Source organism: Eucyclogobius newberryi, unplaced genomic scaffold (genome assembly GCF_026437365.1).
Source record: "Eucyclogobius newberryi isolate DKJ021-1_F unplaced genomic scaffold, fEucNew1.0.hap1 SCAF_8, whole genome shotgun sequence".
NCBI classification, from domain to species: domain Eukaryota; kingdom Metazoa; phylum Chordata; class Actinopteri; order Gobiiformes; family Gobiidae; genus Eucyclogobius; species Eucyclogobius newberryi.
Window position 1 is genome coordinate 22,100,165 of NW_027316500.1, and position 15,277 is coordinate 22,115,441.

At 40.2% G+C, this 15,277-nt stretch overlaps 1 protein-coding gene across 2 annotated transcripts; it reads left to right on the plus strand.

Annotated features, from left to right (window-relative positions):
* Positions 1 to 285: 285 nt before the first annotated feature.
* Positions 286 to 14,796, plus strand: edrf1 (erythroid differentiation regulatory factor 1). 2 transcript variants are annotated; one of them, XM_072436544.1, is made up of 25 exons: positions 286 to 658; positions 2,780 to 2,988; positions 4,209 to 4,275; positions 4,381 to 4,506; positions 4,586 to 4,710; positions 4,790 to 4,949; positions 5,033 to 5,134; positions 6,909 to 7,030; positions 7,114 to 7,225; positions 7,325 to 7,472; positions 7,543 to 7,651; positions 8,324 to 8,435; positions 8,566 to 8,832; positions 9,209 to 9,280; positions 9,619 to 9,766; positions 9,845 to 10,036; positions 10,904 to 11,104; positions 11,853 to 12,071; positions 12,300 to 12,526; positions 12,717 to 12,875; positions 12,952 to 13,101; positions 13,292 to 13,445; positions 13,612 to 13,727; positions 13,820 to 13,989; positions 14,053 to 14,796. In XM_072436544.1, exons 1-25 carry the CDS (start codon positions 557 to 559, stop codon positions 14,204 to 14,206), a joined length of 3,723 nt encoding a protein of 1,240 aa, XP_072292645.1. In that variant the 5' UTR covers positions 286 to 556; the 3' UTR covers positions 14,207 to 14,796. The 2 variants fall into 2 exon arrangements, with proteins under 2 accessions (XP_072292645.1, XP_072292646.1); XM_072436545.1 differs by having other exon boundaries at positions 14,056 to 14,796.
* The last annotated feature ends 481 nt before the right edge of the window (positions 14,797 to 15,277 follow it).

Genomic DNA, 15,277 nt, shown 5'->3' on the forward strand with positions numbered 1-15,277 from the left:
TAATAAATAACAAAATTATTCAACAAAACATGATTAAATAGAGAAATAAATGTGAAAAAATATGTTACTTTCGACTATAACAAAGAATATACTCAAAGTTTCTAGAACGTGCGTGCTAAAAGTACTTCCGGGTCACGTCGAAGTCTTGTTAAATTTTCCTTTTGTTTTACTCATCCTTATTAACACCTAAATAGCTTGAACAAACAAGGATCCGATTTAAATAGAAAAGAATTTTGTATAAAAAACTAAAAAACAAAACCCGAGTATTAGCTTCAAGACAACCCGGAAGTTGTTGCTTGCTGTTTATGTGAACGTGAGCTTTAACAACAAACTGTGGAGCAGCTGAAACATCTGATGGAACAAATTTGTTAGCGAGCAAGTGACAGCAGATCTTTTGGAAAGACTCTGTAGAGAATCAGAATCAGAATCTACTCTTAACTTAATGTTGCTTGTGAGGCTAGCTGAGCTAGCAACAGGAACACAAGAAACATTTGATGTTTCAGTCGTGACACCTCTAACATGATCATTAGATAGTAGTAGATCAAAATAGTGCAGAATGAGCTCGTCACCGGCCGGGGACGGAGAGGCGGACATCCCCTTGGACAGCAGCTCCACGGAGGACAGTGGACACACATGTACAGGAGAGAGCAGTAAACAGGTGAGCTCACACATATATGAGGCTCATTGTGATCTGTGCTCTGGTCTGTGCTCTTTTGTACATGTGGAATATAGAGAAACTCTAGCTGTTTTACATTTTGAAACTGTATAAATGCTTGCTTGTTTACTTGCCATGTGAGGAAATCTGCAGTTTGATCCCAGAACAGTCATCTATTGTTCTTAAATCTGTCTTGCATCAAACCTAGGAAATCCCCAGACCCCGATGGCCTCTCAGGAAGGCGATTGAAACATTGTGTACATCAATTAAAAGAGGTCTTTACGATACTCTTTAATTTTCATACATACTTTACATTTTGTGCTTGTACCTAAAAGACCTGGAGCATCTGAATTTAATGATTTTCGCCCAGTAGCACTTAAGATAAGATAAGATAAGATAATCCTTTATTGTCCCACATGGGGAAATTTCATTGGTGCAACGCAGGAAGATACAGAGGTAGATACAGAAGAAAAGAACAGTAAAGAACAGAAACAGTAAAGAACAGAAAGGAACTTACCTCCATTTAATGTAACTGTATGGAGAGAACTGTGAGTAACTACATCATGTCCTCTGCATCCAACACTTTGGACAACTTACAGTTTGTTTATAGAAGTCAGAGAAGTACTGGAGATGCAACTATCACTTTGTATAACAGCTTTCAATTCTGTGCATGTACATATTTTACTGAACAGGCTTATGGACCTGGACCTTATCAAATCGGTCAGAGGCAATTTTTCTAATCGCCCCCAAAGAGTAATTATTGGTTCTGATACTTCAGAAATTACTGTGTTAAATACCTGTTCATGATGAATGTTTTAAATGATTTAAACATGCCAATGACATGGTACTGGTCACCTCACTGCAGAAAAATGACACCAAGAGTGTTTGTATCTTAAGCATTAAGCACAAAAAATGTGTTTGGATAGCTTTTTAGATATCACTGTTTCCAAAACTAAGGAGCCTGCAAAATTATAGGTTCTTTGTCACTAATTACAATTAATAATCTAAATGTTCAGATGGTCAATTATTTTAGATATCTTGGCACTTACATAGACTGCAGTACAAAGTTACACTGTTTAGCATAACTGCTTTATGCTACTGACACAGAAACTCTAAAGCCTTTTTCTACTTGTACAACATTGCTGAAACATGAGCTGCAATAAATACATTGCAAAATGAAATGCTTAAAGTTGCATTTATGTCTTGTAAATGGGCAAATACAAATATTGATGATAATTCCCCCATGAAGTGTATTGTAAAAACTGCACGTTGTGTCAAAATCATACTGCTGCGTGCTGTCCACTTCTAGTAAAACCCTTTATCAATGGAAATGTGTAACAAAGAGCCATGTGTGTCACTGTATAACGTTTTGGGATGGGAGCGGATTGGCTGTGGAAGGCTGGTCCACCTTACGTCACTTCTGTCTGAAAAAGCTGTTCTAAAGTTGTGCTAGTGTGGGCAAAATATAATTTCACATGAATACAAACAACATATTCATATAGGGTATTTAGATTGGAAGAAAGGGCTAAGAAAAGACATCGCTCTCTAAAGGGACCAAAACTATGCATTATGTAATTTTTCTGGTAGAATATAATGTAAAGTATGGAGTTATTTAACTCCATAGAGACAATGATAATAACTGGCCAAGTTACAGGTCAGATCTGTGACTGGGGCAACCCCGCTCACAGCAAGAATCTATGTAGTGTAAGTTTTTTTCTTTTGCCATAAAAACACCTCATTCATGATCGAAAATTTTCTGGACATTTCAGGCCAAACAATGCTAAATGGTCACTATTAATACAGCGCATTTCCACTTTCAAGGCACTCAAAGCACTTAACGTCAAAGAACTACTCTCCACAATAACATCTGCCTGTAGAAAAGCAAATGGCGGGACTCGGCTAGAAAAGTGAAATAGTTAATCTTTAAGTAAATGAACATATGGTGTTATGGTGGCCATCAAAATCTACCATGAAAATAATACAAATGTATACTAAGCTATAGCAGAATGATGGAAACAGCATCTTAAAGCACAGATGGACAACAATCCAAAACACGCTGGAAATGTGCAATAGAACTTTTATACTAATGCTATACATTCATCTTACATGTTTTTCATCCTGCAGGAGACAATGATCTGTTCTAGCAGCAGTGAAATAAAGAGCAGAGCAGTTGTGAAGTACTCCGCTGCTCCACCTCCCACCAGTTACGCAGTACTACAAGAGAAGACTGACCTGAAACTGCCTCCTGCCAACTGGCTCCGAGAGAACCCTCAACTGGGCAGCGCTGGCACCACCGTGTTAGGCTCCAGCAGTAAGAGCAAACCGTTCTCCAGGTAAAAGCCACACTTTAGTAAACGCTGCCCTACTGTGCTATAAAACATAATCTGTCATTTAGAATTCATACACTCCACTGCAGAGTCTATACAAACAGAGCGGATGCTAATCATTGTTTACTCTTGGCTGGAAGTAACAAAGTCGCACGGCTAATTGCTGCAAACATTGGGAGCAGATGGCCTCCCTTGTTGGTCCGGATGCTCTGATGAAGATGGATCATTGTTAACAGCAGTATCCATATTTGGCACTGTTTGTATTGTCAAATCACAGAGGGAAGCATTCATTACAAAGCAGAGATGTAGTACTCGGGGCTTGACTCGAACATAATGACTCGACTCAGGCTTTTAAGTTTGTGAGAACGGTGACTTGTGACCACAGACTTAGGGTTAAGGCATTCTTTATTAATTCCTTCTGAGGGAAATGAATTATCTGCATTTGATTTTTTCCTTCCTGCAATGGCCCTGGGACAACCTGTCAGGAGCCGCGAGCAGCTGCCGTACATCTCCTTGAGCAATCTTGAACCCGGTCAAGACTAAGTTAGCTGAGGATTGTTTGGGTTGGACTTAGACTGGTTAGACTCAGACTTGACTAGTTACAAGTCAAGCTCAAGTCTTTAGACCTTGCCAGCCTCAGTAAATCTGCTTTAAAATGATGGTTCCAAGCTTAAAGTCGGTTTAAAGCTGTGAGAATACACAGTACGAGAGTAGTAGACACTCTTCTTAAATGGACTGGACTTGTGACTTGAGCTTGGGTTTTAGATTATAATGACTCAACTTTTTATTATTTTACTTAGACTCAAAAAAGAAGGACTTGAGTGTGACTCGACTAAAACCCAGTTACTCTAGAGTTACTCTTTTTAGTGCTGTTTATTAGAGCTATACAATTTAATCAAATGTAAATTCAATTATACAAATTGTGTAATCCTACTTGTCGGTGGTGTAGTGGATATAGGTTTGCTGCCACTGTGACGTCGTGGGTTTGATTCCAGCCCTCGACTATTTGCCGGATATATACCATCTCTCGCTCTCTCCCCTTTTCACACTACAAATGACCTGTCGAATACAGACTTTGGGCCAGAAAAAACCTTTGAAAACAATTATGTAACTGTAATATGACCTAATAAATGATGATTAGTCTATTCAGTATGATTTATATTTGTTTTGTTTAGTATCATGTATTTATTTGATGATAAACTGCTGAATCATCGTTGTTTCTCTAGTTTCGGCATGGCCTACGACTTCATTGATTGCATTGGAGACGACGTCGATGTCGTGTCGGATTCAGAGGTTTGTGTAGATTTTGCAAAATAAACATAAATACATAAACATAATATAAACATATTATTTTTTTTCTACGTTGTTAATGCATTTTATGTCTTTTATCACATTTAGAACATAAAGAAGCTGTTGAAAATACCGTACAGCAAGTCACATGTCAGCATGGCCGTTCATCGAGTGGGGAGAACGCTGCTTTTGGATGAACTGGATATTCAAGAGCTGTTTCGGAGGTCCACCCAAGTAAGGATGCCGGGAGTTATCAGTGTAATCAAGAAGGCAATCTATTTTTGAGTGATCATTTATACATTGCTTATTTCAGACAGGCGATTGGGCGTGGCTGAAGGAGTTTTACCAGCGGCTCATGGATCAAAAATGGCAAAGGAAAAAGAAAAGTAAAGAGCATTGGTATCAAAAAGCAATCCTGTCAAAGTTTCTTTACTACAGGTATACGTTTTCTGCCTATAATTGACACATTTTAAATAGATAAAGTACAAATTTTTGACATGACCAATGTTTCTTTCAGTATAAACGGAGACGGAGCTGCAGAGCCAGTTCCAAATGACTTGGTTGATGAAGAGGAGGACGAGGATGATGATAACGAGGCAGAAGAGCTGAGGTCTTCATGGCCGACCACCCTCACAAACTCCCCTCCAGATGAGGACGATTCAGCGGCGGCTAAAGAGGTCACCTGCACATGCAAAAGCTGCGTACTTCTGTAAGACATCACAGCTTCGTCATTGCTCACCTGTGGCTGTTGTTCGAACAGGAAAGCGTCTCTGTGGACGGTCAGTTTGCACTTGGACATGTGTCATCAGTTCCCAACGAACAAAATCTTCCTACACTTTTCAATGAAGGAGAGAACAGCCAGGTAAGAAAATAACTTGTCCGTAATATTACAAGTTTAGGGATGTCGGGTGTAATCAGTTCGACAAGTCATTGTGGTTAAACTGAGGACTGTGGTGTTTAAAGGACACGTAGAGAAAATCAACTTTTCAACTGAGCTTTGAGAAAAAACATATTTGGAGTTGTATTTAGCTTCATTCACACACGTTTGATGAATTTAGTAAGTCCGAATTTCAGTTAGTTGTAACTCTAGTTGTAAGTCCCATTATTCATCCCCAGACCTTTCTGCCATCAAATTGTGTTCTTACAACGGACATTTTAAGCTCCAAACCGATCCATCAAGGAGTTAATCCAAACTTGATTCACTGGTATGCATCTTTCCTCAGTTTGTGGTAATTAAAAGTCTCTCCTCTGCTATATCACCATCAGGGCCCCAGGCCTGTGTTCAGCTCTGCTCTTTACATTATTCACAGGCGATTGCCCTTCATCTTCTAGTATTTAGATGATCCTGTTTTGCTGACACTACTGTCTAATTCAGATGGCTCTGGGTTGCACCAGCAGAGCGTGGACAAGGTTGTGGCCTGGAGCAAAACAATAAATTAATAAATAAATGGGTATCCAAACAAAAGCTGTGGAAATAAATGCCAAAAAAGAGAGGAAGTTGTTTTCAGCTCAAATCCATATCTGTAGTTCCCACAGTTGTTGATGATGTAGGCATAAAATAGGTGGAGTCGTATCATTTGGCTGTCATGATCGACTCACAAGTATCATGGAAACGTCGGGCCTTTATACTTTATACTAAACTAATCCAGGAGCTTCATCTACAAAAACACTGATTGATGATGTTTTAATGGGAGTAGACAGTTTTTGTTAGATGTCTTTTTATGTATGTCCATGTGTCATTGTGTTGTGTTCATGTGACGGAGCTGCTGTTTTAATGCAAAACTAATTTAGAATCTGACAATCTGACGACAAAGAGTAACCTACTTTGTTCCATCTCTCTCTCTGCATTAGCATGTCAAAGCACGGGAAAGCGAGGGTTTGTTTATCATCCCCGCACTATTCTCTCTGCTGCCTGTAGTTTCCATTATCTGATGAGGGATATATCACGGGTATAAAGTAACGTATGCTTTCAGTGCATACATGATTTTAACTTCTAAAACATGTCACTGTAAAGGTACTCGAAAGAAGAGTATGTTTAAAGGCACAATACGTGTCCTTTAAGTTCAGTCTCATAAATCTGCTTTTATTATTTCATGAAGCAAGATTTAACAAAGTCGATCACAGTTAATAATATACCGGTAATCTTTTTTTTTTTTTAAACAACAACAAAACATAAAAATACAGTTGCAAAAACTAAAACACACAAAATGACAACAACAACAAAAAACAATACATCAAAAAACAAACAAACAAATTAAGTAACATTGATACATAAAAATAAAATAAAATAAACCGAAAACACCAGTATTTTAATGCTTTTTAAGTAGGCCATATGTTTCTTTCTATTTATTTTTATTTTATTTATTTATGATCCCATGTTTTATTATTTATTATTTTATTTATTTTCTAAATTAATTATTTAGAAATCACATTTTTACAAATACTAGTAATCTTTGAGTGATTGATGGGAATTGTGTCAAACTAAATTTTCCCTGTTGAGTAAAATTAGACAATTAATACAAAATAATAAAAAAAAATCTGAAGAAAATAGTCCCTGAAAAGTCATGGAGCAAGTTGGACACAGAATTTGAACGCTTATTAAAACCAGACCGTGTGATCGTGCCCCGTGTGTTTAGGGATTACGAAACGACTTTGTGCGGAACATCATGTGGACCTTTGAAGACATCCATATGCTGGTGGGCTCCAACATGCCCATATTTGGAGGCGGTCGCTATCCTGCCGTCAGCTTAAGACTAAGGTACTGTATTCTTTTGAAATATAATACACAAATGTCATAGTTTGTACACAGTTCTACATTCTTTGCATTTATCACACGTTTAGGGACAACAATAAGCCCATCAACATTCTGACCGGCATCGATTATTGGCTGGACAATCTCATGTGCAACGTCCCGGAGCTCGTCATGTGCTTCCACGTCAACGGCATAGTCCAGGTACAGTGAATAGAGATTTTAGAACATTTTAGTCAGAACATCCCCTCCATTCTTACTGTGTCTTTCATTTTTCTTTTCCTTTTTTGTGTGCGTGTGCAGAAATATGAAATGATCAAAACGGAAGACATCCCTCATCTCGAAAAGTCCACATTTTCAACCCGCGTGATTAAAGACATCGCTCAGAACATCCTCTCCTTCCTCAAGTCCAACTGCACCAAAGAGGGACACACTTACTGGCTTTTCAAAGGTCTGATCTTGAAGTTGATTTATGCCGTTTCCAAATGTTGATTTGTGACGCGGCCGCATTGCATTTTCAGCCAGTGGGAGTGACATTGTGAAGCTTTATGATCTCACGACGCTGTGTGAAGAGGCGGAGGAGGAGTGTGAGAATCCCTTCACTCTGCCCGTGGCCGTCTTACTTTACAAGTAGGTCAACTCCATTTAGGCTTGAGAGAAAAAGAGCTGCGGTGTTCAGAACCAGCTTCTTCCTTCCTTGATTTACTGAACACTTTATTAATAAGATGCGGCTGATCTATGTTTATTAGAATTTCTATTTCTAATTTGAATTTTCCAACTCAAAAATTACACTTGCCTTTACAATATTTTGATGTCTTGTAGAATGAGGTGGGTAATGCATTGAAATTTAGATAATATATGCAATAGTTGTATATCGAGTATATTGTTTATTGTAAAGAAATCTACCAAAAAAGCAGATTTTTAAAAAAAGAAAGAAAAAAAATAATGGTGATGAAAGGTGAGTGATAGTTCTGCACTTTAGGGATTAATTTTACAGACATTTTATATTTGTCTAATCATAAACCACAACTAACACATTTAAAGGCATGTTTTATCGAAATACTCCCAAAAAATATTTGGATATTTGTCGATATTGCCCACCCTATGGTAGAAACAAAGTACAAAGGTAGTTAAAAACATGATCCAGATGACCTATGGAAGTCATTTATCTGTTTATTGTGGATTACGCAGTAGAATCAGCATTTGCGAATGGAAATGAAAGGTTTACAGAGGTATTTTGTGAAGATTTTGCCCATGATTTAGTTTATACTGTGTACAAAATAATACATTGTTTGTTTTTAGAGTGGCCAGCAACTTAGTGCTCAAAACCCATCAGAACAGGAAGCACTACGGCACAATCAGAACGCTGCTTCTCAACTGTATAAAGCTTCTGGACCAGGACACGCATCCTCAGGTACTTTTACTAACGCATAATCTCTAACTGCTAAGCCACAGTTTGTTTTCACCGAGCGTCGTCGTGCGGTTTAATGGTCCGGCTGAGTGTAATTGATCACTTTCCGGCTCACCTTTTTGCCTTCGCCCAGATCATCGCCTCGGCCAACTACATGCTGTCGGAGCTCTTCCAGCTGGACAAGCCCACCGAGGAAGACGAGGGCGAGTCGCTGCGGGCGGGAGGGTCCGAGGACAGCTACAGCGACGAAGAGCGGGAGGAGGAGGAGGAGCTGACGGAGGAGAGCGACGAGAACAGCTCCTACTCGCGCGCTCAGCGGGACAGTAAAGCCGTGGCCGTCATCCGCTCTGTGGTGGAGCTGTCTGTGCCTGAAAAGTACAAATCCACTCATCAAATCAGAGTAAGATTACAGATCAAAAAGTACGGTATAATGTGGGCGGAAATGATTAATTAACATAATTGTGAGCGTTTTCTGGAGAGTACAGACTCTAAAAAAACACACGTAAAGACATTTTTATAATAAAGACAATAGCACTGTCAAATCAAAATGTCAAAAAATAATGAATAATTTGCTTCGTAAATATTCTCTATGTTGAAGCTTTCATTCACCATATTTCGACGTATTGGCTAAAAACATCAATATATTATAGAAATAATCATATTACCAGTCAACTACTAAGATAATCGTTAGTTGCAGCGCTACTACAGTAAATCATAGTAGTCAATGACTGTGGAATGTAATGTTTGATTGTGCCATTTCCCCTCTTTTTTCACAGCCAAACTGTTCTTTTCCTGTTTCTCAAGACAAAGAAGAACGATGCAGACATGTTCTAAGTTATGTATTAAAGGTAAATGACTAGGTATTATTGATTATATTTGCTGTAATCGCCACAGGAAGTTTATTCATTCAGTTTGTCTTCAGTCTCATGGGTTCATTTTGAGATTTTTTGAATGTTGAAGTTCAATGGTGAGGCATGGGTTGGTGCACAATTTCAAATCTATTTTCAAACTTTTCAATTGATGCAGATTCAATTAATTAGGGCTGTAAACAAAAGAGTAATCGAGGTAAAACATAACTACTTGCAGTTAATTTCGACTTTCATTGCCATTTCTTTGTTCTTATATTGTGTGTGAGCTACTGTATCCCTTATAAATGTTACTAATTCCTTTTAAAATGTATGATTAGGGTTTAAAGGCGATAGACCTGACCATAAAGAAGGAAAGTGACCTGCCCGCCGCGGATCCAAACATTCCCATCCCGCTTAAATACGAGGAGAGGAGTACAACGGGAGCCTGCACGCCTGAAAACGGACTCTCCCTCCTTTTAGAAAGAAGTCTGTACACGCCGCGTAATCTCTTTCAACCATAACTAAACATTCTCCGTCTTTAACAAATTCACTTTCCGTCTCCAGCTGGGATTGTGCTCGAGGACCAGAAACACCCCACTCGCTCTGGGATGATCCCGGGCTCGTGGCAACACCGGCTGAAGATGCAGCTCTTCCTCAAAGCCTCCAAAGCCTACTACGTACTCTCCGACGCCGCCACCAATCTGCTGAAGTACGGGCGGGCGCTGCGCTACATCAAACTGTCTCTGCAGTGCTACGGTGAGATTTGAACATTACCTTCAGCGTTGACGTTTTGATCTAGTTTGAATTGTTTTTTTTTAGCGGAAAATTGACATACTTTAGGTAGTTATGATGGAAGAGCAATACATAATACAGTATGTTTTGTAAATAAATGAGTAAAAAAAAGAAAAATGCTGACATAAATCACAACTGGAGGCAATGATTACGACCTTAAGCGTCCAAGAATAACTGAAGAAGCCACTTAATGAGTGGCAAAACGTATTCACTCAAATTTCTTGCTATGTTCACCTCAATTTTTTTTAAATGGGGATGCAGTGTTGGTTTTGTGCTGTGAAATATGCTGTTTGATCATGTTTATGTTTTAAGTATGTCATCAATGAGCTATATTTCTTTTGTTTATTTTTGCACAGAAATGGGAAAAGTAGCATTTCCACTCTCAAAGCCTTCAACCTGGAATAATGTACAAAAGGTCTTGAAGCCAAATAACCGGGTACAATCGGTCATGTTGTTTTAGTCGACCAATATTGATCAGCATTCTGAATATTTCTGTGGAACAGCAGAAAGGAGATGACATGGAGTTGGTTAGCTGCAGTTTTAAATCTGTCTTTTTACTTGCTGTGTATTTCTCTGTGTACAGTGTCACTTTTGCGTTCGATCTTGATCAACTTGAGAGTATTTGTCAGCACCACACGCTACACGTTTTAGTAAGACATGGGATGTCTTTAATCAACCAAGAATCTCTTTAGTTGACTAAAGCTCTAGTTGGGACTGAACTGTACGGCTGTTTTTCCCAGAACACCCCTGAACATTTTTTTCCTGATAAAATAAAAATTAAATTCAAAAATGGGGCAAAATAACAAAGTCTTTCTCTCTTGTGAGCCGCAGATTCCTACTGCTCGGTCAGCGGCGCTCTACATCCACACGTGCTGCACTTCCACAGCCAGAGCCTGTCTCTGTGCGGGGACATCCAGCTCATGTTGGCCCAGAACGCCAACAACCGAGAGGCCTACCTGGAGGAGTACAACTACCAGACCAAAGAGGACCAGGAGATCCTTCACAGCCTGCACCGGGAGAGCAGCTGCCAGGGTCTGTAACTGCACTGTGAACGGCTCTAAACTTAGCAAACAGCCATTTTCCAGAGCCACATAACACATTTTTGCATTTATAATGATGAGCAAAATTATTTCAATTGTTTAAAAATGATATCACTTAAAAAAGACTGCAGAAGTTTGTTGCATCTAAGAGTCTCCTCAAAACAACAGTTATTTCTGCGTCCTCATAAAAACCTAGAGGGACTGTGGAGGTGGCAACTTATCAAAATGTATATCTTATTGTGAATGTTGTTTTGTAGATGTTAATATCAAGTGTATCATTTGTAGGACAAAATGCCCCAAAAAGTCCTGATTACAACATTACTCTATTTATTTAAATTTGTTAACTTTTAAGCGTAAATAAGGGTAAAGTGTGATATTTCTGCATTTTTATAATTCATTTATTAGACATTTTACATTTGTCTTATAATCAAACCTCAACTAACTTGTTTAAAGACACGTGTAATACCTTTCTTTTGAATATCGTCTGAATATTGTAATTGGAATACAATAAAATAGGCTGTTTTTGGGTAGATTTTCCCAAATGCAAAGTGTTAGACACAAACTTTGGCACGCCTTACAATTAGGGGCCAGATTAAATTCTTAATAAAAACAACTACAGAATCACCCTGTGTTTTTATGAGGGGCTCTAAAACTAGTAGAGGACAAACGGTAGAATTCAGATAGTTGGTAATAGGCTTGTTCTCCATATTGTGAATCAATCTTATGTGTTTTCTCCTCAGCCTTCAACATGGCGACGGACCTGTCCATGGACTCCGAGTACCAGCTGTTTGTGAGCTGTAAGTGTTACGAGGCGGCTCACGAGCTGCTGCTGTGCGACGCGCTGAAGGACGGTGCTGGGGAGCAGCTGAAGCAGGTGCTCAAACGACTGGGCAACATCCGCAACGAGATGGGAGTATTCTACATGAACCAGGCGGCGGCGCTGCAGACCGAGAAAGACGGTAGGACAGCCACGCCCTAGCTTCAATGATGACGACTTCATACAGGGCTTTGTTTGAGCGCAGAGTACTGCACCAATGAGACTTTTACGTAGGGTACAGTGAAGTAGACAAAAGTAGTTTCTCACTTTTTGGCAATGGTAAAAATGTGAAGCGAGGCCATTGTAACTTGACACAGAAAACTAAACCTCAAAACGAAGCACATTTATAGTTCTTTGTTTATTTTTTTAGTGAAGAAATCCGTATCGGTGGCTGAGCAGGAGATTTGGAAGAAGAGCTTTGGTTTCTTTGAGAAAGGCATGAAGGACTTTGAGGCGATCGGGGACAGAACCAACACGGCCCTGCTGCTGTGTAACACTGGCAGACTGATGAGGATCTGCGCTCAGGCTCACAGCCCTGTGTTTGACGACCTGAGCAGAGACGAGTTCTCACCAGAAGAGGCGCTCTATCATAATAAGGTACTACAGGGTGTTTCAATTTAGAGATTCCTCATAGTTTATACATAAATATAAGGCAAATATGCTTTACAAGTCATTGCATGATTAGAAATGGCCCCCATTTTACACATTTTTGCTTGTCATTTTCTTTGTATGCCTTTAAAAATGCTTTTGACATTGTAATGCATCATTCCCAACTGCTTTTCTACAGGCCATAGACTACTACCTGCGTGCAATTAAGTCTTTGACCACTAGAGAGAGCCACCCAGCCGTATGGGACAGTGTCAACTGGGAACTGTCCACCACTTACTTCACTCTGGCCACACTCCTGCAGGACTACGCCCCACTGTCCAGGAAGGCTCAGGAGCAGGTGGGCACAACACGCCCTCATAAAGAGTTACGTGCGATAAAAGTCAGTGACAATAAGAGTGATTTTCTGTTTTTAGATTGAGCGAGAGGTGACTGAAGCCATGATGAAGTCTCTGAAGTACTGTGACCTGCAGACGGAGTCGGCCCGACAGCCCCTGTACCAGTACAGAGCAGCCACCATCCACCACCGATTGGCCTCCATGTACCACAGCTGCTTCCGTAACCAGGTACCTACGGCTGCACACGGCAACGCAGCTCAGGCCTGCACAGGTCACACGTTTAGAGTTAGGGTTATGCAGGGATGTATAGAGTTCCAAACCCAAATGCTTCTTTTCAGATAAAGTGTGACTATATTTCCTTAAGTACCACCTTTCTCTGCACATGAGGGTTATTTATCACGTCTTTCTCTTGTGACAGGTGGGAGATGAACACCTGAGGAAGCAGCACCGCAGCCTGGCCGAGCTGCACTACAGTAAAGCCATCAGTCTGTTCCTCAGCCTCCGAGACGCTCCCTGTGAGCTGCTGCGCACACTGCTGGAGAGAGTGGCCTTCGCAGAGTTCACTATGGCTGGTACTGGACTTTTGAGTATCTGTCCAGACCACACGCACGCAGAGACCCAGATACATGACTCATTTGTTTTTAATCCGTATTGTACAAAGTTATCTATGTAACCTTTTTTATCAGGGGGGACCTTATGGTGATTTAAATTCCATGGTGTATAAATGTCTTTGTTCAGGTCAAAACAGCAGTGCAGCCAAGATGAAAAGTCTGACCGCAGCTCTGGACATCATGACCGAGACGAGACACGCTTTCCAACTCATTCATAAAGAGCTGATGGAAGAGGAAATGGAGGTAAACATTCTCATTCAAGATTTAATTTGATATAGAACTATATAGAATATAGAATAATTTTGCATTGATTTTTGTATTTGTCGCCGCTGAAGAAGGAGCTCGATGTGACTGAACCTGGAGAATCCTCAGACTCGGTGAACGATGATGGTTCAGGACTTAACATCCAGGAGGTCATCAAGTTAATTGGAGTTTTTGAGCCAAGCTTCTCCTTCCTGTTGCTCCAAATCATCAAAATCCTCACCACAATAAAGCGCAAACCGAGGTGAGTAAACTGAGGCGCTAATACTTCACGTTTGCATACTGATAATAATTGTGTTTATTTTAGCAGTAAGGAGGAAGAACTGCTGAAAACCTACAAGAGCGTCTACTCCAAGTTACTGCGCGCTGAGAAAAATGCGCCTCTGTTAACGCGGGTTAAGTTTTATATCGAGCTCCTGAACCAGCTGAAGGCAGAAACTGAGAGTAACACAGATTCATAGCAAACACTTTCTCTGAGCTTAAATATGACACAAAATGCTGTAAAAGAATCTCTCTGAAGTGGAATAATTACATTTCTCGTTGAATTGAGCATCTTACTAATGTTCACAGACAGGTTTTTCCAGACAATTTTGTTTCAGTTTGGATCATCTTTTTTTTAACTTGTGATTTTAATTCTGAAATCCAAGTTATGATTTTTCATGCTTTGCTTAACATTAGAAGAAAACTGTTGAACATTTCCCCACAAGTGCCCAGTGTGCAAACGTGCACAGAGTTTTTTAAAATTATTCACTGCTCTAAATTTTTTCTATTTTCCACAACTAAACAGCAGCTTTGTAATTTTGTATTTAAAAAGGACGATTTGATTATTGCTGATGTTAAAACCTGTGTCATAAAACGTGATCAAAGATTTTACACAAAGGAAAAGTCATTTCCCATAAAATGCTTGTTTTAAGTTGAGTCAGTGGCACCAGCATCACTTTAGTGTAAATACTTTCACTCTGCAACTGTCAATGCAAACTCAAAGTGTACAGCTTTTCAAAAGGCATGTTTTGCTGTAACTTGTAAAATAAAACTTGTATGATAGCTTTGACTTGATGTTGGTCTTTTCTAAAATGAAGCCTGCGTAAATTCACCTGGAAGACCTAACTTAAATCAGCGTCGGCCTCCATGGAAGGATCCCTCTCCCCAGCGCCATCATCGCACTCAAGCGGCGCCCGCCTGTCCGTCTGTGAGAGTCAGATCCCTCTCTTCACCATGGACTCTTCCAGGTTTCTGCGCTTATCCCAAAGAGGTTATGCAGTTTTTCCCGGCCAAGAAGGAGGGTGAAAGGTCAGGGGGCGTCTGCACCATGGCCCTCGCACCTGCTCCTCATCCCCAATCAACGCTCCCAAGTGACTCCTCCCCGCTCCAATCAGCACCAGGCGGTCGTATTTAAGCCCTCAGGCTGATGGCTCGGCTGTTCAAACCGTACTGCGACCCACCACCTCCCCTGCTCCTCCTCTGCATCCCTCTCATCCTCTCTACCTTCTCTCCATATCTACCACCACCAGTCTCCAGGCTCTGGGGGAGAC